At 35.5% G+C, this 25600-nt stretch overlaps 1 protein-coding gene across 1 annotated transcript in view; it reads left to right on the top strand.

The window, feature by feature from the left end:
- Positions 1 to 25600, top strand: part of LOC117563887 (semaphorin-1A) — a 217539-nt gene that overhangs the window by 23158 nt on the left and 168781 nt on the right. Inside the window, 1 exon segment of the mRNA XM_034242445.2 lies at positions 8187 to 8810. Within this exon segment, the coding sequence (XP_034098336.1) occupies positions 8564 to 8810 (247 nt within the window). The 5' untranslated portion in view covers positions 8187 to 8563.

The raw sequence follows: 25600 nt of genomic DNA, 5'->3' as shown, positions 1-25600 counted from the left end.
TTTTGCTCTGGCTTTAGATCCACATAATTTATGTGTTTTTTAATGCAAGCCAAACAAAGTCAAATGTCCGTCAGCATTGTGACACGCTTAGAGAGACAAAGAGAGAAAGAGAGTAAGTGAGAAAAAGAGACGACGACGAACATACGCAAATTTAAAGGATTATCAAATGCAAAAGAGCCCTCGAGGTCGCGTTTGCCGCTGAGAGGGTTTCTTGAATCCCATAAATCATGGAATCAAAATGCCACGTCGGACTAAGCGTTAAGCTCCTTGGATGAGGCATAACACGTAGTAAATATGCAGAAAAGGGCGACAAAATGAAATGCAGAGCGTGGAGCGGGGATGCGGGGAGCGGGGAGTGATGCAACAAAAATCTGATGATGCGCAGACGTGGCACAAACATATGCCCAGGCGACATTAGAATTACAAATTTCTAATATGGAAAATGCTCAAAGAAAACAAACAGTTATAATTGGCAAAAACTTCAGCTCAAGAATTTGATATTGTTTTATAAAAAGGTGAAGCTGCTTTTGTAGATGAATTTTATAATAAAATTCAATTTCAGTTTGAAATCAATATTTACTTTGGGTTAGGCAATTTTCAATTTTCTTCTTTAAAATAGACAATTTTTTTATATTTTTTTATTTGCTTGACATTTTTCAATAAAATTCAATGTAATTCAATTTAGCTTTAATTTTTTTTTGTTTAAATAGTAAAAATAATTAAATATAAAAATTATTTCAATATATTCAGTATATGAATGAAATATTTAGTATATGGATGAAATGTTTAGTATATTTAAATGAAATATTCTGTATACGAATGAAAAATTCAGTATCTAAATGAAATATTTAGTATATGAAGGAAATATTCAGTATATGAATGAAATATTTAGTATATAAATAAAATATTCGGTGTATTGAATCATTTGCATTTGTAGCAATCTTTAAAATATTATGATTAGATCATTATGGCGAATTCAATTTAATTTGGTTCCAACATCAATATTTAAAATTAATGAAATATTCACTACGAAAATATTCAGTGTACGAATGAGTTTCCAACAAATAAAAATGATTTTAAATTACTAGACATTATATTAAAATCATATTAAAATAAATTTTTTGCAAAATCTAAAACATTGATGGGGAATTCAATTTGATTTGGCTTGGCTCTAAAGTTAATATTTGCAATGAGCTAAACGAAATTTTCTAATTTTAGGTATTTAAATAGAAAATTAGATGCATATTGTTTAAGTAATATAAACAAATGAAATCTGCGTTTGTTGTTACTAAATATTTCATGTGATGCTGAATTAAATTCAATTTGGATTTAAAATCAATCTATTCTTTATTTTCAATAAATATTCTCACAGCCTGAAATTAATACTACAAATATATTATTTTGCGCCTGAGCTCACATATATTTTCTTTGCTAAACACAGGCAATTTTCTTTTATTTTTATGTTGGCATTTTCTTGTGGGTTCATTGGCCGCATTAATAAACTGCTGCTTGATGGCAAATTTCATGCTTTCCTTAGAGCCTTTTTTATGATATGAGAAAATGAATGTACTGTTGTGCAGCAAAAGAAAGCAGAAGAAGCATTTATCCACTTGGCTAATTTATCTTGAATACTTTTCAACTCTCAATTTGCTTGCTTTCAGCCAAGCGAAGGCTTAAGATTTAAACCTGACTAACGTTCGGGGATTTACATATTTCTTATGCCATGTCACGTTCACGCCGCAGCGCAGTCCTTGAGCAGTTCCCCTTTCCCCCCCTTTCGTCTCCATCCCTTTGATATCCTTTCTCTCAACTGCTTTTGCGCAGAAGTTGAGAGCAAAAGTTTGCCTCGATGTTGGTGTTCTTGTTGTTGTTGTGACTTATTTTTAGTAAATAATAGTTAGTTAGTTGGGGTTTTATTTATTTTTATTTGCCTAGCTCCGTTTTGCTGTTTTCCTTCATAATTATTATTCCTGCGGTGGCAAATGGCAGCTGCTGCCTGCCTCAGCTAATGCTTCCTGCAACAAGGAAGAATTCAGGAGCGAGAGAGAGATGGAGATTGGTCTTTTCTTTGCTTTCGCCATTTTGTTTGGCCTGGATTAGCATAATGCTATTTATTGTTGTGCTTTCGTTGTCATTGCCATTGCTGTTCGCTGTTGTTGTTGCTGGTTTTCAGTTAATGTTGTTCCCAGCTACTTGTATTTCTTTTCTTTTGTGGTTATGTAAATAAATTCTCAACTTCCGCATTGCAACTGCTGCCAACTGGCAACTGGCAACTGCTCTTTCTTCACTCTAGAATATGCATTTGCTTGTTAGGCTTTCTCTCAACTCTCTCTCAATGTTATGACAAAGTTTGTTGCTGATTCTCAATTCATTAATAATTCCGCCACAGCTCAAATTTCCAATTTACACTTTATGAACATGCAAATTGAAGACCAACCCACCAACTACAATTTTCCCTTCGCCGCAAAAATAAGTTCTTCTTCAAGTAGTTGCAGTTGCAGTTGCAGTTCAAACTCGAATCGAGCTGCATAAACAAAATTGGATTGAAGTACTTCAGTTAAGTGGGCGAGAATCTGCAGCAAATGGCTATAACCCCAGTTACCATGGCCAACAACAGCAGCAGCTAGAAAAGCAGCATTTGCAATTGGTTTACCAACACAATAGAAAACTGCTTACGCTTTTTTTTCGTCCTCTCTCTCTCTCCTCTCTCCTATACAACTTGAACTCCCACTCTTTGCTACATTGATGCCCTTAGTTTTTAGCTGGGAATGCGCAAAAAAACTGCAGAAATACGTAAAATGAACATGATTAGAAAGTTGTCTTTTGGGGAGTGGAAGAACAGAGAAACACTCTGTAAAGGAATACAACTTGAAAAATATGTTTTCTTATTGAAATATTATTTATTTGAGTATGCAAATTTTAAAATATATTTACCTACTGAAATATTGTTTATTTTATATTTATCTATTGCTTTTGCTTTTAAGGAATTAGTGATTTGAGATCGTGTAAAGAGGGGATAACATATATAATACAAATAAACTGAGAAAGAAGAGATGCATTGACCAATATAACATAAACATTTTGAAAGTTATTTAACAAGTCAAGATATGATACGTATTCTCTTACATTAATATTTAAAAATGATTACAAAATACTATAGATATTTAATATTAACTTTTTATTAAATCAATACAAATGTTTTCCTCAAAAAGGTTTAAAAATATGAGTTTAGATGATGAAAATCAACGCATATATTAAACTTTTAGAATATTCTCATGAATTAGACTGTTAATTATGAAACATTTGTCAATTGATTTGTTTTGCAGTTCACTTTAAATAAGGACAGATCTAAGTCATAAAAACTTTCAGCAAATATATTATAATAACAAGAGATTTTAATACTTCCTATACTTATAAAAGTAAAGCAACTAAATAGCTTCTTCCATTGGTATCTCAAAAAGAGCAGAGTATTTCAAGTATTTATTGTGAACTATAGCTTCAGTAGAATAAAATATCATAGAAGTACAATTTCCCCTTAGTTCTCTTCAGATAACTATCATAAACTGGCTTCTCTCGAATAGCTTTAAGCATTTAAGCATCATTGATGATAGTCATAACTTTCCGTAATTGCTCATAAATTGTGAATAATTTGCGTATCTTTGAGTGCAATGAAAACATATAGACTTATCACTTATTGTTTTCATTTTTATTTTTAATTGTAGCTTCAATCAGCGCAAGTTGTGTGAGTAACGTTCAGAGATAATTCGTTGAAATGTGCAGAAAACTTTGAAGATGTGAATGAATGAATGAATGAATGAATATATATGTGAGTGTTAGATACGAAATGTGCAGGCTGCAAGACATTTATTTCCATTTGGAAGCCGAGGAGTTCAGAGTTTACTTTATTTATGGCATAAATTCCAATTAAGTGGCTGCAGTTCATATGAAATGATGTTTTGATAAAACCACATAACTCATTGTTAACCCTTAGGCAGCCAAGCGTATCAAGGGGGCCCACCCACACACACTTCTAGAGAAATATATATACAGGTTACATGTTAAATTGTCATAAGCCTTAAAAATTCCATTATGATTATTTACTCAAGTACCAGCGGCCCCTTTTTCTCAGCCTTACCTAGCCGAAAAAGCAAGGAAAAAAAAAAATTTGTGGAGAGAGACATAAAACACAAACACAAAGAAAGATAAGGAAACAACGTTTTCTAAACGAATAAATCTGTTTGTCCTGGTGCCAGGATCTCACACAAACACACACACATATGAAGCTTACAAAAATTGTAAAATATTTTTACACACACACACACAGAGCGAGAAAGAGAAATAAAGCTAATAAATGAGAAGTTTACGCGACGGCCCAGGCAACAAATCCCATTTACAAGGATATACAGAGATAGAGGGAGACAGCGAGAGAGAGGCGCTCCTTGTCGTCGCTTGACTGCAGCCCCAAACTTGAGAACAAAGCGAGCGAAAGAGAGAGAGGGGCGAAAAAATCGCTGCAGGATATGCAGACAAGACAAACAAGTCACGAAACACTGAGAAACGACGACGACAAAACAAGACAACAAAAAATAAAACAAGAGACTGCGACAGAGAGGAAAAGAGAGAGAGAGAGAGAGAGAGATAGAGGGAGCAACAACAAGTTAAAGCCGCAAAGATTTGCAACATAAATATTTTTGTAGACAGACACAGAAGAGGGAGGGGGGCAAAATGCAAACGATATAAACATGCTTGTATTTATATATGGAAATGCGGCATTTATTTGTGTATTAAGAGTTGATTTCTGCACGTAGAAAGAGACAGAGAAACACCGAAACAAGGCAAAAGCGCCGCAGCGGCCATTTTGTAAACTGCAACAAAATGGCGGCCGCAAAACAAATGGCGCCGCTGATGATGAGTGTTAACAGTGGTGAAATCACAAAATTGCCATCAACCGAACTGAAGTTTTTCACAGTTTTCCACAGTTTTCAGCTGTTTTTCATTATTTTTGAGTAATATGCTGCAATGCATCAGGCTCAGACTGTGAGACACAGGCTCGAGCTATTGTTGTTGTTACTCCCCGCAATGAGCTGAGCCTCAGCAATGTGTAGGTGTGTGTGTGTGTGTGCTTGCCACACTTGACATATTCCTGCTGCATTTATTTTGGGTTACCATTTGCACAGCACCCGGGACTAAGTCCATAAACACACAAACAGAAATACACAAACAAACACAGATAGAAAATGCTGCTGACCAAAAAGAACCGCAGACTGCAACGAGTGCAATTGTTAACAGAGGGGGGTGAGGTAGAGGGGAGACTGCTGTCTGCTTGTTTGTTGTTGCTTTATTTGCAGGCAGCATTTTAAATGCCTGGATCGCCGTTTTAATGCCATCTCTGAAATGTTTGCTATGCTTTCGCAATTTCAACTGCATTTCTGCATTTCTCTGTCGCTTTTTTTTTTTGTTTTGTGCTGTGCACTCAATGCATAATCTTATAATACGAGCATGTAATAAAAATATGCACATACATATATATTTTAATTTTGCACAAAAAAACTTTAAGATTTGATGTTTAATTTTGTGCATTTTTTGATTGTACATTTATGCATTCATTTAAATACGAGTTGAAAGTTAAAGCTCCAGCTCTATATTAAAATATTTTTTGTAGATTTTTATACTCCTTATTCATAAAGCAGAAGATTGCGATGAGATAAAAATTTTAGAAGTTATTGAAGAAATAATTGTGTATGCAAAAAATCGGCTGCTGTAGTTGAATTGATAATCTGGTATATTCATTACTCTATGGTATATTCTAAATGAAATAGTGTATCGATATACCAATCTGGTATATTGGAATATTCTAAATTAAATAGTATATCGATATACCAATCTGGTATATTGTGTACTGTATGGTATATTCCAAATGCAGCAGTATATCGATATACCCATCTGGTATATTACGCACTCTTTGATATATTCCAAATTTAGTATATCGATATACCAATTTGGTAAATTTTGTGCCCTATGGTATATTCTAAATGTAAAAGTATATCGATATACCAAATGTAACATCCGATATATTTGTAGTATTTTTAGTATATTAATTTGGTATATTTTAAGAATTATACCGCATTGTTTTGCTTTTATTGAAAGTGTATTTCACAGTCGAGTAATCTTAACTGTAACTTTCTTGTTTAATTCTGAATTTTAGTATTTTGATTACAACATTTCAATCGAGAGTTTGCTTAATTCTTGTTTGTATTGATTTAAATGGAATGTGAAATTCAAAAAACATTAACATTCTTTGTAATTGTCAATTGTTGCATTTTATATTTGCATTGATTTAAATGCGTTGTAAAATGTAAAAACTTCAAGATTCTGTGTAATAATTTTGTGCATTTTTTATTTGCACATTTTTGCATTTGCATTTCGATTGTTTACTATTTATTGATTTAAATGCGCTGCATAATGTACGTACAGTTATTGGGATTTTGTGTGCCTGAAACTCTTTTTTAATTAACTTTATTGCAATGCGCATTATGCCAATGTGTCTGGCATAAATTTTGTGCTCGATTTAATGTGGCAACCAATCGGCTTATTGTGCAATCATGTGTGTGCACACACACACTACCACACACACAAACACACACTCGTTGGGGCATTTAGAATGCCTCACAAATGTCTGCCATGCAGATAAGTTGTCGACCTTAGCCCACAAATTGTGTGTGGGGGGAAATGAGATTGGGGAGGGGTTTGTGAAGTAGAGAGAAAATTGTTTAAAAAAATGTATAAAAAAAACAGAAGCAGAAGCAAAGCAGAGTAAAGAAAGCAAGCCAAGCAAAGCGAACAAAGCGAGCGAATGAGGCAAAGTGAGAACAAATTGTAAGGAAAAAAAGCAACTGGCAAAAAAAAAGCAGAAAAATAAAAAAAGGTGCCAAGTAGCGTGCACAGTTAATGAGTTTTTCAACATTCTCCCACCCCAAAGCGAATTAAAATGTGGCACGAAATGAAGAAATGTGGCACATACATTGCAAAAAGAAAGAGCGTGGGAGAGGAGGAGGGCGAGGGGAAAGGTGGTGCAACAGTTTGGGGTCTGTGGCATAGGAAAACGGGGTTATGCTGTGGCGGTGGCGGTGGCGGTGTCATAAATCTGTGCAGCAGGGCACAAAAGTGCACCGCAATTTGTTTTCAACTCAACTGTAAGTGTGTGCGTGTGTTTGTCTCTGTGTGTGTGTGTGTCTGAGGCAGGTGCGTTCTAATTATGATGTCAACAATGCGAGTAGGCGTAAGAAGAGAGATAGAGAGAGTGAGAGAGGGAGAGGCGAGGAGAAAGCCAAGTGGAACGGCAAGTGTTAAAGTAGAGTGTCCACTTGACTCACCACTTGCCGTGTGTTTGCCGCATTCATTTCTGGCTTGTTTTTGTTGCATTGTTAGTTTAGTGCAAAGTGCCTGAAAGTAGGCACGCTGAATTTAACATGCAACAACATCAACATCAGCCAAAGAATCCCATTTTTAACCAGCTTCAAGTGGAGAGACTTCAATTTAACGCACAGTCAAAAAACTAGTAATTCAACTTTATGTCTAAATAATTTTTAAGCGGAGTACTTCTCTCTTAAACTCTCTATTAAACAATCGATTTAATAAAGTATAGTACTGCTAGTGAATATGTTTCTATTAGAAGTACTCTTGAAAAAATCAATTCTTTATGTCTAAGGAAGATTTAAATTTAATTCCCATTAAAACATTTATCCAATACTTTCTAAATTTTATAGTCTTTTACCTGATATGAAGACTTTTTCTATCATAATTTATAATAAATAGTTTGGAAGGTTTATAAAAATATTAAACTATTTGTAAATGATAGCAACTAATTTAATTGAATTTAATTCACATTGAAAATCTAACAAAGCTACAATCGAGTATGCTCAACTTTGCTCTTAAAAAATATACTAAATTAATATACTACAAACACTAAATTATACCAAAAGCAATAGTTGTGTGGAGGGTATAAAATACTACTGTTAAATACTTCTTAACCACAACTTATTTTAGTATAAAAAAAACCGAAAAAACTTTTTATAAGTAAATATCAAATTTATTCATAAAAGTATTTTTTCTTGATCATAATTTATTGAATAATCATAAAAATATATATGTAACTAATTTCCTCTTCTTTCTTTCTCTCTTTTCAGTAATGACTTAAAACTCCCGCAGTCAGTTGTTTAAAAGTTATACACAATAATTCAAAAAAGTAAAGTAAACAAAAAAGTAAAAAAACGGCGCTCAGTTTTTATCAACTTTGTTAAAAGGATATAAATTGTTAAATAAGAAACGGATAACAACAAAATAATAAAAAAAGCAAAAATTAAAATAAATACTTAATTATATTTGACACAAATGAATAGCATTTAAATAGTAAGTAAATAAGAGGCAGTAAATAAATTAAATATAATCCTTACGTTACACAACACACAAGCAAACAAACAGAAACAGAAGCAAACAAAACAAAACCGCAACAACAAAATATTTATAGCAAGGAAATTAAGTAAAAATTTATGCAAAAATAGAAATGTTTCATTTCCACAACTCGGTAAATAAAAGCAAGCAAAATAACAACAGTAACCACAACAACATAAACATAAATAATAATAACAATAACAACAAATATATAAGCCACAAAATGCATCTGCAAAGTGCAAAAACACTGAGCCAAAGTTTCGGATGGATGCAAGTCTTCCTACTACTGACACTCTTCGTGATTGGTAATCAAAGTGCCTGGCAGGAGAATATACGACCAAAACTCTATGTGGAATTAGGTAAGTTACTTGCAAAATTATGATATGGTATGCAGTAATAAATTCCAAGCTCGACTAATGGAAATGCCAATCTAAATTATGACTAATCAAGCAGAGCCAAAAAAAAAAAGGAAAATAGCGAAATCAACTGCCAAAAACTTTAATAGTTTGCTGCAGAATGTAATTTGGCTGGGAGTGAATGAAATCGCAAGGATACGCAAGGATACATAGATGACTAACCTTGCTCTATGTATAAATAGATAGATAGATAGTTGCCAAAGTCAGCAAGGAGGCGAAGGTGAAGAACTTGCTGAATAAATGAAGCAATAACTTGTAAAGAAGATACACACACACACTCACACACACATACACATATGACACTACTACTAATGCACAGTTTCACAGATATCAGGCATCCACACGTTTGGTATCTTAACTATAAATAGCAAAAATTCCTGGAAGACATTATTTGCATAAAAGTGGCGAAGCTTTTTATATACACTAAGGGTGATGGCGAAAGGGATTGAGGGGAGCGGGGAAGGGGGACAGTTGAGAACTGGCTGGCAGCTATTTCTAGTGCCATCCACTCGGTAATTCCTGCTGCTTCAGGCTACGTCATCATCGTCGTCAGTTGCATATGCAAATTTGGCTAAAAAGTTGTGCGCATCCTCACGTCGAGTTGCAGCGACACTCACACACATAAATAAGTCTATATACATATATATATGACTTTGTTTGCAGTTTGGGTTGAAAGATGAAGCAGAAAAGTTGCCGGTAGAAAAAGACGAAGAAGAAAAGAACTAAATTCTAAAAATATCTTTTGCACGCTTCAGAAATTACGTTATTAAATGTGCATTTGGCACACACTAAAAATGTGCACAACATCCACCCACACCCAAGCCACGCCTACTTTTGGCAGGCGCTGCATTCTCTTGCAGCTCTCAGCCTGAGCCTTATTTTCTTTCTTTTCTCTGTTTTTTGGTTTGAGACAAGTCACATCAGGCGCACATGTGCTGCTTATAAATGAGCCAACGAAATGGAGTCAAGCGTCTTTTCCTTCGTTTTTTTGTTGGGTGGTCCCACTCATTGCCCGGGCAGGAAGTAATTCAAATGAATGTGTCACTGCTAAAGAAATGCATAAAGAAAATGCAAGAGATACCAATGAATGCATAACAAGATATTCACATACATACACACACAAACAACAAACTGCAGACTGCAAATGTCTTCGTGCTTCGGTCTTTCAGGCTCTGACACAATTGCTAATGTGGGCCAGTCAGTTTTTGGCAACAATAGATAAGCCAAAGAAGAAGAAAACGTGCGCCAAAGTAAGGAAACACTTAGGATATGGCCAAAGCGGAGAAAGCTTTTATGGTGAAAGCAATCGCACCACATTCAAATGATGGCCTCTCAAATATGCCGCACTCAACCGAGAAAACTAGGCTGTTCATAATGTTAGTCAAGAAATACAAGTATAATAATATTGTAGAAATAATGACAGCATTAAAATAGTTGGGAGAAAATCTTTTCTTACTACCTTCATAATAATGATGAGGAATTTTCTGATATTTTATTTGTGAAAAGTGGTTCATTAGGTGTTGCTAGAGAGGAAATTTTGTAGACTTTTATTAGACTGCAAAAGCTTATTATTTTTGGAACTTTAATGCCCAAATTTAACAATTAAAATATGAATATATTTTTAGAATTTTTATGTCCCATTCTTACAGCATAAAATGTGGAAATTATAACAAAAGATTTCGTCATTTTATCACAATTTAGACATGTTTATTATGAGTTTGAACTGTGACACTTGAATTCTTTTTTGTAGATGTTTTCTGGCAATCTTTCAAATCAAGTTTGATTATGTTCTCATGTTCTTTTCCGATTATTCTATATATAAATATTCAATATTTTCGATTGCGATATTTCTACAATTCGAAGCTCTTTATTGCTATTTATAAATTCTTTTGAGAATGTAAAAAAGGAAAAATATGAATTTTGAATGTAGTAATATTATAGGGAATATACCAAATATGGCTTTCGGTATATATTATTATTTTTGCCGTATATTATTTGTTATATTTTAAGAATAATACCGCACTCGACTGTAGCTTTCTTACTTGTTTTTGATTATGTTCTGTGATATTTCTACATATAAACTCTAATATTGAAAGAGAAGTCGTTTTATACATGTTTTGGTTATGTTCTTTGTGATATTTCTCTAGATAAACTCAAATTTTTGAGGAGTAGCTAAACAAATTTGTCATGTGTATACTTGGTCATTTGTTATGCAATATCTTTCGATATAAACTCTAATATTTAAAAAGAAGTTGTATTCATTTTGTATAATGATATTTAATACCTTTCTTTGCTATATTTCTCTTTATGAACCTTATTCACTTTCTTCTATATTATGTTACTCTTCTACTCTAAAGTTTAGCCATAAACGGTGCACTCCCTAAATCACTAAATAACTAGAGTTTAGTACTCATTCAGTATTTCATTTGGACGCGCTTCTAAGTAGGGAAAATACGCTTGTTGATTAGTTGCATTTGGTTGAGTGAAGGTTTCCTTGAGGTGCTTTATCAGAGCCAACTCAAGGTAATCTGTGAATGTGTGTGAGTGTGTGTGTGTGCGGACTGGCCCCTGAAAAACCAATTACTTAGCCAACGCCCATTTTGTTGAAAAAATAAAGAAGAATGTGGAGGAGGGAGGGAGAGGAAGAGGAAGAGGAAGTAGGGCGAGGACTTGAGCGCGTGGCATGTGTTAAAGTTCATTTAAAATCCATCAGAGGCGAGTCGTAAAAACCTTCGGGCTTGGTGACAATTTTTTCGCACTCATGCATAACAGGAAAATAAGGTTAATGTGCAAATTATGAATGCGCCGAGTGGCAACAGCAGAAGCAGGACGAACAACAGAAATGCTGCCAAATGAGCAGAAGAAGAAGCAGAAGAAGGAAAGAAGGAGCCAGGGACACAATACGCTGCTGCTGTTGCAACTGTGAAGACGACGACAAGGACATTTGTGACCAAGTAAAATGAAAGTGCAGCAAGGAGAGGAGAGTGTGGGAGGGAGGAGGGTATGTGTGTGTCCTGGTAATGCATTCATATGCCATTGTTGGCGGCCAGCGCGCAAAAACAAAAACAAAAGCAAGAGCAAAAAGGCTGCCACAGTTGCGACGTTGCTTGGCACTTTAAACCGCACACGCATAAAATATTACAACGCTGCGTGGCACGCCCCAGAGTTGCATTTGACAGCCGCAAGTGGTTGTCATTAGGCGAAGCAACAAAACGACCATTTAAATGCACAGCACTTGGCCAAAACAGTCAAGGGGAGCAGCAGTCGGGAAGAGGGAGAGAGACAGAAATACTCTTCCACATCTAGACTCCGAAATTACTTCTATCAAGTGGGCGGTTGAGCGTTGATCGTTTTGTGGCACTTTGGCGCTGCATTTTGCCACCCATCCACATCCACATCCCAACACACAAACTTGTTTGGGGGCTACTTCATTTTGGAGACATTGCTCTGCTGCTTATGCTGATTTTCTCCTTTCGCTACGTGCGAAAAATTCAGACAGTTTCGATTAGGGTAATGCCAAGTTTTCTTAGCGACGAAAACTTCGCTGTGCATTAGAGTGCTTGATTGAGTTAACGATGCGACATGCTTCACAAAAATATTGCTGGCCAAGAAAATTACTCGAATTTTGGCATAATGTAATGCCAACTTAATGCAGCTCAAGAAAAAAAGGACTTCCAATTGAATAAGAAATTTGAGGAGGTATAAAAGATAGATTTATGAATTTTGGAGCTTTATTTCTAGACTATAGTTGTATTAGTTTTTTTTTAAGACTAATGTTGAAAAAGACATCAGTTTTTATAGGTAAATGAATAAGGAGTCTTGTTAAATTTCTTAAGCCCAATACCGAAAAAGATCTTTCAGCTTAAATATATTATTCGAGCAGATTTTTCAAGTCTAATGCTGAACAAGATCTATCAGTTCTTATAGCTGAAATGGAGAAAAGGAATAGTTCTATTATTTGAGCAGTCTTTCTTAACTTTTTGAAGCCAAATGCCGAAAAAGAACTCCCAGTTTTAGTATATAAAATTCAGAAATAAAATACTAATATTGTTCGCGCAGGTTTCTAATATTTTTCGCAGTGTAATACAAGTCAAGATCTCTGTATTTGTATATCTAAGATTACTCAATATATAACAGTTATATTATTCAAACAAGTTTCTTAAGTCTAATGCTAAACAAGAAATATTACTTTTTATAGCTAAAATGAATAAACGGAATAGTTCTATTATTTGAACAGAATTGTCAAACTTTTGAGAGCGTTCTGAAAGTTTTTATATATCAAATTCAGAAACAAATTCGTACTCCTATTCGAAACCAAATACTGAACCAGATCTGTTATTTTTCATACTTAAAATGAATAAATTTCTAAGCTCTATTACTAGAATTAACTTCCATTGCATTCTTAAACATAAAGCTAAACAAGATTAGTCAATTTTGATGAGCTAAAGTTGAAATTTACTTTGTAGATCTTATGCAACTTAAATTGCTTTTTATTTTCGACAAGCAAAAGCGACTTACAAAATGTCATCACTATATATACATTAATATATCAAGTACACGTTGATATAGCACTGTAGTTGAGTGTGCGGCACACACTCGAGTTGTATTTTCATAAGTCCAACGAAATTCCGCTGCCGCCAAAGGAATTATGAATTCACAATTTTCTCAAGATGCCATTCCATAACTGTCTCAACTGTGCCTACTTAATATAATTTGAATAAAAGTAATATGCAAATGAGCAGAGCAAAAGAAAGAGAGGGAGAAAGAGGAGTGAGAAGAGGGAAGAAGAGGGTGGAGAAGAGGAAACAACAGAGCCAAGAAATCCAATGTCAGACGTAATATTTTTAGTTGTCGCATTTCCGTCGACTACCAAAAATGCATATGCAAATTCACGGAAGGAAGAAGGCATGATATACTATATGTAGAAAGAGAGGGAGAGAATGAGGGAAGGAAGCTACATATAAGTACAAGTATCTGAAACTGTGTGCCACACATAAGACGCATGTGAAGGGAAATTATGTGAGGCGCGTGTCAAGTGCCGTCGACAACGACAACGACGACGACAAAAGTTCCACAATCTTCAGTTCAGAGCTTCGGCAAACGCGCACAACTGCAATTACATTGTGAATTAAATTCTAATGAGGCGCATGCGGCGAAATATGAAAATGAGTAGCAGCAACACACACACACACGTAGCGGAGGAAAATGGGAACTTGGAATAGCTCCACAGAAAATGGCAATTAACAGTTATGTTTGCTGTTCCGACACGTTGCAGACAGTTTTAATGATGGCGTCGCCGCGTCGCAAAACTATTTTTAGACAACTCTTCGATGGAAACGTTGGGAAAAAATATTAAGTAAAGAACATTCAGCAGAAACAGCTTCAGAATCATTGGAACTATATTCTCTCTGTGGCCATGGCCAACTTAACTGGCAGGCAGGCAGGCAGGAAGCGATTGTCGCAATGAACTCGGGCAGTCCAAAGTCAAAGTACAGTGTGGCCTCCCTTTGGGGGTCTGACCAACGTTTTGCTCGCTTAATTGGCTGCAACGGAAGTTCACGTAATTTCAAGTCGCCCTCTTCTCCCTTCTCACTTCTCCCTCGCCACCTCCACCTTGCTCAATTTCAAGTTAAATTGCGCGGAAGATCATCGATACAGTTAGCTTCTCCTATTACCACCTCCATCGTCACCGCCAACAAGAGTCGCCCACTGCTTTGCGGCGCTTTGAAGTCGTCTACGTGTCGCGACGTGGCTAAAATGCACGCACACTGCCCATATTATATAGTCTAGTCAGTGTCATTGCCTGTTGAATTATGCGTGATAGTTTTTTTCTCTCTAGATATACTTAGATTAGAGCGAGGCAGGTGGGAGAAGGTGAAAGAAGTACCGAAGTGGAAAAGACAGCTGAACTGTGAGCAGTGGTAGAAAGAAGAACTTTAAGTGTGCAGTAGAGATGCGGAAACACCGATAAACAGTTGAGTTAGTTGCTGTTTTATTAAAAGTAAAATAAATAAAACAAGTCAAAAAGCTACAGATGAGTGTGCTTGCTATTCATCTTAAAAAATAAGCGAAATAAAGCGGTCATGTTTTTAAAATATACCAAATTAATATACTAAAATATGTCAAAGTGTACATTTCGTATATTAACATACTATTACATTTTAAATATACCATAAAGTACAGAATATGTCGCTACTCATTTTGAAAAACTAGCAAAAAAAAGTGCGATATTGTTTTAAAAATATACCGAATTAATATACTGAAATATTCAAAAGTATATTTGAAACATTAATAAACTACTTCATTTCAAATATACCGAAGACTATATTTGGTATATCGATATACTATTTCATTTCAAATATACTAAAGTGTATATATGGTATATCGGTATACTATTACATTTCAAACATACCAAAGTATATATTTGGTATAATGATTGGTATATCGATATACTATAACACTTCAAATATACCATAAAGTACAGAATATACCACATTTTCAATCAAAATGATTTCTTGAATAATTTCTATTTTCATCTGTGTGCAATCAAATTTTCATAAATTATGTAGTTATTATGTGGGTACACTTTCAATACCCTTTCCCACAAATAACATGCAGTTAAATAGCGTAAAAGCTCTCATAAATTCGCACTCACTTTGAAAGCACTTTTTCGTAGAGTATTTTGTGTTTAAAATACTTGTAGAATTTGAAGCATTTGGCATGTAATTTGAGCTGGGAATTCCAAATCGCTGCAATGTGCTTTAAATAAATCCAAAGGCGCACCCTATCAATTACCAGACACAGCAATTTTACAGACCAGTCGTCGTAGTTGTCGTTGGGCACAGCAGGGAAGGACATCAGAGTAAGGGATAAGGATAAGGGAAAGGGAAGAGTATACTTGGCTTGCTTGGGATTTCGCACTCGTGGTGCAATTGGAGCATTTCATGGATTAAACGGCTTTCTTAATTGAGTGCTCATTTTCCGGTTAGGAAGTTTTTATGCCGAGAAAATAAATTACACACATGAGTGCAATTTGGTAGACTCCCGTTCTCTCCTCGAGCAAAAGGACATTCCATGCAGCAGGCGGCAACATGATGTGTGTGTGTGTGTGTAAGTGAGGGAGAAAAAGGAGCAGCAGGCGCTGGAGCATTAACCTGGGTCAACTGAACAATCAGCTCATAATAGCGTTAATCAAAAAGTTGCAACTGCAATGTTGCTGATGCAGCAGCAACATCGGTTGCAGCGTCCTGGCAACCTGCCGCATTGCCTGCTAGATTGAACGTTTAACGATGACGCCAAAAGATGCACACTGACGTCGAGTTCAATGGCTCTGCCAGCAGTCAAGCAACGGGCAACAAGGCAACGGGCAACGGCTCGTGCCCCATGGTCACCAGGGAAATTAGTAATACGACAAGTGCAGCAGAGTTTCAACTTCCTCTCCTGCTCTTGCTCTTGCTCTGGACCCTTTTCGACAAATAAGTTGCATGTCGCCATCGTCCACACTCACACACACACACACACACTCTGCGCACATTTTACTTATTCTCTTTGTTCTGGTTCGACGACGACGTCTCCAGCTTTTTGTCTCTATAAATTTTGCCACTGATCGTCCTGGCTTGGCGCCTGGCCAGTAATTGAAATGGCGTAACGACAAAAATTGAAGCGAATTTCCTTCCATTTTTACACTTCTCTCTCTCTCTCTCTCTCTCTCTCTCTCTCTCTCTCTCTCTCTTTACGTCTCTGCTCTGCTCTAATGAAAAAGTTAAAGACCTTCATAGAACAAAACAAAAAATACGTTGTGTGCGCTGTGGCAAAGTTTTTGCGCTCACAAGTAAAAAGTTAATATTGATAAATTGATTAAAAGTTTAATAATTGTACATTTTGTTTTTGGCCTTTCACGTGCGCGCCTCAGCACTCTGTTGCTGATTAGTTTCCCTCCAAAGCAAGAGGAGTCTATCATCAAAACTTATTGTCTCGCCACGCAAAAGTTTGTTTTAGCTCGCCAAATTAAAAATTAATTGCCAGTGTGCAACTCATGCCTGGTGTTCCAATTTTTTCCTCACTTCCCTTACTTCCCTCTCCATTACTTTTTGACTTTGTAATTGTTACTATGGATCGATTGACAATATGTGCAGCTGGTTAGCAGCGTTGTTATCGATGACTGCAATTAAACAAAGTTGTTTGCATTTTAGTCTGGACTCCAAACGAGGTTGCCACTGACAAGTCAGTATTTAAGTTGAATCGATGGGGAATATTAAATATGCTATTGTTTGTAAAATATATATAACGGTGATCAAATATTCAATTGTTTGTAAAAGCTACAACAAATTGAAACATCTAGAGTCTTTAATTACACCTTTCAATGAATTTAAAAGTCCTTCTGATGAAACTATCACATCTATCTTTATCTATCTTTACATTTATGTACATTTATTTATCATAATGTATTCAACATTGGAATTCTCTTCATCTATTTCATATTCAACATTCTTATTCATTGCTTCATAAATTATTTGCATTTGCATTTACATTTGTTGAAGACTTCACAACTTTTCAATTTAATATCAATTTACAAATCTATTGAATATTTATATTCTATTCAATCATTTTTCTTTTCTTGCAATCATTTGTTTGCTTCTTGAATCGTTGTTTTTTTACTTTGGCAGTTATTTAAATATTTTCTCTCATATATTTAATATTTCTTTAAAATATTTATTTTTTTCTCATATATTTTAAAGGAAGATTATACTATTTAGAATTGGTTGCCAATTTATTCCACATCAATATTATATTCTATATTTATTATTACATATAAACTTTAAAGTGCTTAAAGCTAATATTAATTCTTATTAATATTTAGTGATATTTATTTTTTTCCTTAAATCGTTTATCTATTCAATTGAAGAATAATTTGACTTGATTGATCTTTTTTTGCAATCATTTTTTTTTTTTTTGCTTTTTGAGGGATTGAAGTTTGTCTTTGAAATTACTTCGGTATTTCTTTAATATATAGTAAAAATCGATATAATTTTCTATACTTTTTGTTATAAAACATTTACTTCTATCCACAATCGCATTATTCCTTCTTATTTATTTGCTTAGTTGTCGCTTAGTTACTTGCATTGACAGTTGTTTTCTCTTATTCCCATCGAAGTGATTGAGGAATTGTTTGAGGAATACTTAATTGATTGCACTTTAATATCATTTAATGTATCTCAGTGTGTGTGTGCGATTGAAATGCCTTTTGAATTGTAAACAGACTAGAGAGACAATTTTGAAGTGTTAAAGTGACTGTTGTTGCGATGTTTCTGGTGTGTTTTGAGGGAGATGCGCTTGAGTGCCATTAAGCATTGAAATGTAATTATGCATGTCATTCGTACATCAACTTCGACATTCCTTGGCTTCCACTCTCTGGGCACTCTTTTTATTACTTACACTTGCGCCTGGCATTGCTCATTAAAAATGAAGTCACGCCGAAGGAATATTTACTTGAGATGTGCCATGTGAAGACGACGACGACACTGCGAACAACTCGCATACAAATCACAATAGTGAAGAACTTTTGGCTCAAACTTTGCAAAACAAAAGTGCAAAAAAAAAAAGAGAGAGCGCGATGTGTTGGCAAATAGTTTTCGAGAGGGCAAAATCAGCATGACAATTATAATGATAATGAGGAGTGGTAAAGGAATGTTTTCGGGTGGCAATTTCTTCTTCTTCTTCTTCTTGTGTGAAGTTGATGAAAATGTCATTAAATGACAGCAAGGAATTCAACGCGAGACCTACAACACAATCCGCAGTTGTCCTTAGCCTCAACTTTGGCAATGTCATCATCTGTTTTCCTTCACTCTCTCGTTCAAAAGTTCCACTATTCATTCAGCGTTGGCAGCTACATTGAATGCAATTAAAAAAGTTTAACTCGACGCTGCTTTTTGGAGAGGTTGCAACTCCTCCTTTAGTAGTGGGTTAAGTGGTTACTTGCAACGTGGCATGTTTGCTCTCTTTTTTCAAAATATATTTATATAAAGGTTGGGGCAAATGTTCTAATTAAATTAATTAACAGGAAAATGAGTTGCTTAACAGTTGTCGTTGTTGTCGCCATCAATGCTGGTTTGATGTTGCTGCTGCAGGTGAAAGATTTGCATGTGTCTGTTGCACACACAAGCTGCATGCAACAAGCTCGTATTGCCAACAGGCAAATCCTGCTTCCATTATGCTAGCTTTCTCTTGCTCTAGCTCTTGCATTTCTGTCTCTTTTGATGTTGTCTATAAGGATGAGTGTATGCACAATTAATTGACAGTGTTGCAGTCTTATTATCGTGCAATTAGCTATAAGCCATGTACAATCCGATTAAAGTATATCATAGCAGACGCTTTTCATAACAGATGGACAAAAAAGGCTTGCCAATACTTTGGAAAACTAATTGATTGATTGACTTAGTAAAGCATTAAGAAATTAACTCTTACGATAAATAAGTATTAAGGTTAGTTTTTCTGTTGATTGATAATCTTTATTAAGAAATCTACATTTCTAGATAAATTATCTCAAACAATATAGAAAGTTTGTATTTAAATTTATAATTATTTCTTATATTCATAATTAATTATTTCAAGTATAAAACTGTATACTTGTGTAGCTATTAATTCTACTATTTCGAAGAGTCTAAAACTTTCATTTATAATGAAGTTCTCTAATTTAATTTAATTTGCTTTTGATATTTTAATTTAATTAATGGTTTATAGTATACATTTTTCGTATAAATTTTAATGCCAGCCTTTCTAGTGCATCCCAATCCATTCGAAAAATCAAAGTTTTTTCTATTAGAGAACTCGTAAAACAATTGGGGGATAAGATTGGAAGCTATATGTGGCATATATGCATATATATGTTTCATGTATAACAAACTAGACTGCTGCATTTTGGTGTCGTAAATTTTGTGGTATCGACATTGTGGCATCTGATACCGAGCTGAAATAGCAACGATGCCTTCGTCATTTGTAATGCGCCCTAACAAATTGAGCGATATAAATTCCATGAAGTAAAACACCACAACAACAACAACAGCAACAACGAAGAGGAACAGCATTATACACACATTTGGTCATCTATTTTATTGGTTGCTCAATTGAGCCCATTAATATGTCTGTGTGTGTATGTGTTTGTGTTGTGGTCAGCTTAAACTAAAGTTAATAACAGGCAACGCTTTCAATTGCCCTGGACTGAGGCCCACGCTTGCTGCTGCTTTTTATTGCTTTGCCGCGTATCGTTGACACCGACTCTTCTCACTTTGGCCCAGAGTTAGCCCAGTTAACAGTGACGCACAGTGAGGCAAAATTCTTGGAGGAGTAAAGTAGAGGAAACTTTTTTTATACCGACCCTATAAAGTATATATATTCTTGATCAGTGTCAACAGATGAGACGATATAGCCATGTCCGTCCGTAGATCTCAGAGACTATAATAGATTGAGCTAGCTTGTTTCTTTTATATACCAGAATTAGTATTTTTTGTACTATATGGTATATTTTGAATGTAGTAGTATACCAAATAAACCAAAAACAGACTTCGGTATATTTGTAGTATAATTGTGGTATATTAATTTGGTATATTTTTCGAATTTATGCGGTATATCAATTTGGTATGTATCATTATACCATTCATAGACTTTGGTATATTTTTAGTATTTCTGTGGTATATAAATTCGTTATATTTTAAGATTAATACCGCAATGTTTTATTTTTATTCACAATGAGTACCGGGTATCTCACAGTCGAGCTTGGGGCAGCTAGTTGAAGTTGTTTCGCTCTGCTGCCACTTCTCTCCTGCCACTCTCACCTCTTCGCCCACACAGTGGCACATTAAAATAATAAACACTTGGCGACAGCAATAACATTTTTAATGTTGACTGACCATAAAACATAAATCAAGCTTTGTCTTAGTCGCTGTTTTGGTTACTTTGCCTCCAGGCGCTGCTGTTGGTTTTGTGCCACACGCTGTTGTGGCAGCCACGCTAATGATCTGCACCATTGGCGCCCACGTCACACCAAGCCAAAGACATCGTCATCCACTTCCTTCAGTGTCTCTCTCTCTCTCTCTCTCTCTCTCTCTCTCTGTGACTCAGTCGCTGCGCCTCCTTGTGGCATCAATTGTTGTCGATGCCTTTTCAACGTTGGCCTAATCCAATGCTATTGTGTTGCCACTCTCTATGATTGTTGAGCTTCGGTTTATTGCCAGCATACCAATGATGGACATTAGGCGATACTTTTTTGTTGCTGCGGTTGTTGTTTTTGTTGTTGATGATCTGCAGCTCGTTTGCGATTCGCATTTTCAATTGTAGCGAACCAAGTGCTGATTGCAAACGGGGTGTGACTAAGAAATTGTTTAGGTTATAAAATTTAACAGTAATGTATGAAGTAAATTTTTACTAAAATAGATAATGGTAATAAAACAATATTGGGTTACATTCCCAATTAACGAAAATTACAGTTCCTTTAAGAAATTTTGAAAGGCTGACTTAGCAACTGATTTATTTCGTGGTTTCATAAGCAAGATATTGCTAAGAAGTACCTTAAATTTTGAAGGTTAATTAAACCATATTTAATCTCAATATAAATGAACAAATCAACAGATCGAGGGGAATTCTTTGAAAGATAGTTACGATTGTTTTAAGTGTCTCATTCAATCGTATTATCAGATTACTATTCAATTTTAACAAGATATGGACAAAAATGTCATATATAGAATGAAATGTAAAAAGTTTCTTGCACTCAAATTTAAACACATATTAACAGAACATAATCATAAACTATTAACTCTAATATTTTTATGTTTCTCTTAAGAAATATCAAATGAATTAATTCAGAAATTTACTTCTCCTAGTTATTTTTATATATTAAAATTTACTTGATCGATTTATAAGTTTGCTGAATTTTAATGTTTTCAAGTTTGTTTATTATCCAACAATTCTCTTGCCTATCTAAATATCTTAAAAGTCAAGCAGTTGCCTATCGTTAAAGCCTTTTATAGCAAATAACATCATTAGTGGGTCGCTTTGTATGAAGACATGTGCGTAATTGAAACGTCTTTTGGGGTCGCGATTCATTCATCATTGTTGTAACAGAAGCCACGACAAAGGAATTGTTGAGCCAACCCTCGCTGTCAAAGTCGTCATTGCTGTCATCAGCAACAGCAACAGCAACAGCAGGCAGGAAAAGCAGCAGCAGTGGCAGTGGCAACAACCCATGCATGCCGCGTTCACTTTGTACAAATCAGCGCACGTCATCAGGCGGCTCCACATTTCCCTTTCTCCGCTTTTCGCTTGCCCCCCTCATGTGGCATGTGGCCCAAAAACAAACACAGCTCATCGCATCGCATCTCGAAGTGAAGCGAAGTGAAGCCTAGTCTAGCGCGGCTTGAAACAAATGTCTTCCGTCTTGCCAACTTCCGTCGTGCAACGAACAGTGGCACGTTTCCTCTTCCCCCTCTGCCCCTGCCCCTTTGCCTTCATATCTTTCTTTCCGTTCCCGTTTTCGTACCTTCTGTTTTGGCTTGGCGCAAATCCGTCGCGCAGTTTCTTCTTCTAGTCAGCTGTTATTGTTGTTGGTTTATTTTTCTTGCGGTTGTTGTTGGTGTTCTTCTGGGCCAGATTTATCGCCTTTTATTCATCATTGTCAGTCAGGCGTTGTTTTTGCGGCGACGACGTGAAACCGCGCGTCGAACGAAGGGCGGCAACAAGAACGTTTCGCAACGCAATTTGCCGCCACGTCGAAGGCCTTCAAAAAAATATGCTCGAAAGCTAACGCGTCTCGAAATCTTGGGGAAGAAGTCTTACTCTCTCTCCCAACTGAAGCATTGATGTCCTCATGTCTGGGAGGCGCCTTCTGTTTTGATGAATTATTGGTACGCATGTCGCACTGACAATCGGCAAATCAGCAGAAGCTTTTCAATATGGCTGCCCTTCGAGTGTGTGCGTGTGTGTGTGACTGATGATTCCTGAAAGGACATCAAACTGAAGGGATGAGGAACTACCTTACCTAAAAGGAAGGAAGGAAGGAGCATCTCAGCATTCGTTTTAAAGTAGATTAGATTTGAAAGTCATTTACGAGTTTTGACCTAAGCCGCTTAGAATGTCCACAGTCCCATTCAAGTGTTTGTCCAAGTGTGTGTGAGTGAGTGTGAGTGTGTGTGTGTGGGTGGCTTGTGTCATTACATTAATTTGCGGGCTTATGTCCTGCTCCGCTGTTAATGAAAAGCTCTTAGCTCCTCCGTCTCTTCTTCCTTCGCCTTTACCCAAAGCACTTCATGAAAACGTTTTACAATTTGCTGTGTTCGTCGGGGAAATGAGAGGATGCCATTTGCACTGCTTAAAGCGCAAAAGCTTTTGTGGGTGGCATTATAAAAAGAATAGTTGTTCCAGTAATTGAGTTTGTTTGTTTGTGGCTACGAACTGGGTCGACAGAAGCAGCAGCATCAGCAACAGCATCAGCAACAGCAAAACAACACCACATAAACTCCACACAACACAACAGCCATTGAAACTGCGAAACATGGCTAATTCATTTGGCGTATTGCAATTTCATTTCATTTCAATTTACTTGAAAAACACGTTTCACGCAACGCGTGCTAAACTAAACTGCGTTTGGGCTCTACATGAAAGCCCAACTTAATTCAATTTCATTTAAGCTTTAATCGTATCTTGTAATGTAAATTGAATGTGGTGTCTTTGGCTTTTACTTCTCTCAAGCGTTGAAATTTGTGAGGCAGCAAAATGAGTTTGATAATTTAGCAATTTTAAAGTTTAGGAAATCATCTTTGAAATAATTATAAATTTAAATCAATGAGCTTACCCTATTTTCTGAGATATTTTAACCATTCAAATATTTTCATAAATTTTGTTAATTCAAATCTTTTTTCAATATGAATTTAATATTATATTTTTTTTAGCTTCCATTCCATTAATTCTTAAAGTAAACTATCTGCAATAATAATTAAAAATTATAACACATTTTTCTTTCACAAATTGCAGCTTTTGTTTCCAACTTTTTGTCTTTCAGCTCTTTCAATTACTTCTTTGCCCATGACATTTTGCAGTGCATTAAGAGCAGCTCTTTTTTTTCGCCTTAAACTATTTCATATTTATAGCAACCGCTAAAATCGAGAAATCACCTCGTTAGTTCACTTATATTCTTATGCGTTAACAGAACTAAAAAAAAAAGAGCTCAGAAATTGCTTAATTTCAACGGCCAAAGCAGAACTCGAAGCGTTTTCATAATTTACAGCTCGTTAGCTTTTATGGATGAATGCTTATAGAAATATATATATTTGACAGCGAGTCAGTTTTTTCTTGCAGCGATGCTGACAGCTTTTCACTTTTCACCTCGGTCAAGGATGCGTCGTTTATTTCCTTTTTTGTGTTGTTGTTGTTGTTGTGGTTGCGGTGCATCAAATACTGCTGATATTTTCACGACAGCCTCGAAAGACATTATCGTTGGAGAGCATCGTCGTTATGGTCTTTTGCTTTGAAGTCAAGTTTCAATGGGTCTTTCCAAAAAAGAAAAGAAGGGAATATAAAAAGCGCTGACATTTCTGTCTGTGGTTCGGTGTTCTGGCCATGATTCGACTGGCAGTGACCCGACCCGTTTATGGTGTGCTGCTGCCTCAACCTCAGCCTCATCCTCAGCCCCAAACTCAGTCTCCTCCATTCGGTAGGCAGGCAAAAACATTTTAGAATTTTAATGTGCCGCCTTCTGCCTTTTATGGCCAGCACAATTGACAACAACAGCAGCAGCAACAGAGCAGAGGCAGCTGCCAACTGTCCATGGACATTTTCAGAGTTGAGAACATTGCGAACCGCAACGTTCCGTATCCGAAAGATACTTTGCTGTGGCTATGGACCGTCCAAGCGCTACTGTTAACATGCACATGACGTTTGTCTTTGGACGTTAATCTCATTAAATAAGCAATGTGGTGCACAACGAGGCGCCTTTTCCCTGCGTGTCTCTGAATGTGTGTGTGTGTGTGTGTGTGTCTCTCTCTCTCTGTGTGTGCGTGTCTGTGCTAAATTGTCAGATTCTTTGAATTACAGTGGGCATAAGCTGGAAATTATGTCTTATTTTGACAACGTTGATACAAAACAGCTGCTGTAGTTTTTGGGTAGTTAAATGAGTCACATATTTTATATGTTTTATAATTAATGCTGTAGAATAAACTTCAATTCTTTACTTAACACTTTTTATGATAATTAATGCAAATGTCTTAACAGAAAAAGCAGTCATAACACATCTATTATTAGTATAATAATATCCGCCTTTTATTTAGTAAACATTATTCCATCTCTCAATAGCTTTCTTCATCACATCACATGTCATATTATTCTGCGTATATATGTAACTAAAATTTGTTTGATATCATTCAATCGCTTGGTATAATTTCCCTAATATATTTGCGTGGTCTACTTCTTATACTTCATCATTGCATTATAAACAACATTTTCTTTATTAAATATTTTCTTATTTCTCATTGACTTTTAATACAATAAAATTAGTATACAAAAAATATATACCAAAGGTTGTATTTAGTATATCGATATTAAAATTGAGAATGTCTATATAACCTTCAACACATTTTTGAAACTTGATTTCCACATTAATCAATCATGTTTTCAAACTGAAACGAAAATATTTATTGTCTTATTTATTCACTTTGTTAAAATGAACTTTAATAGTTGAACATTCTCCA

Source organism: Drosophila albomicans, chromosome 2L (assembly GCF_009650485.2).
Source record: "Drosophila albomicans strain 15112-1751.03 chromosome 2L, ASM965048v2, whole genome shotgun sequence".
NCBI lineage: Eukaryota > Metazoa > Arthropoda > Insecta > Diptera > Drosophilidae > Drosophila > Drosophila albomicans.
Note: the sequence above shows the minus strand (reverse complement) of the source record. Positions and strands in the feature narration are given on the sequence as shown.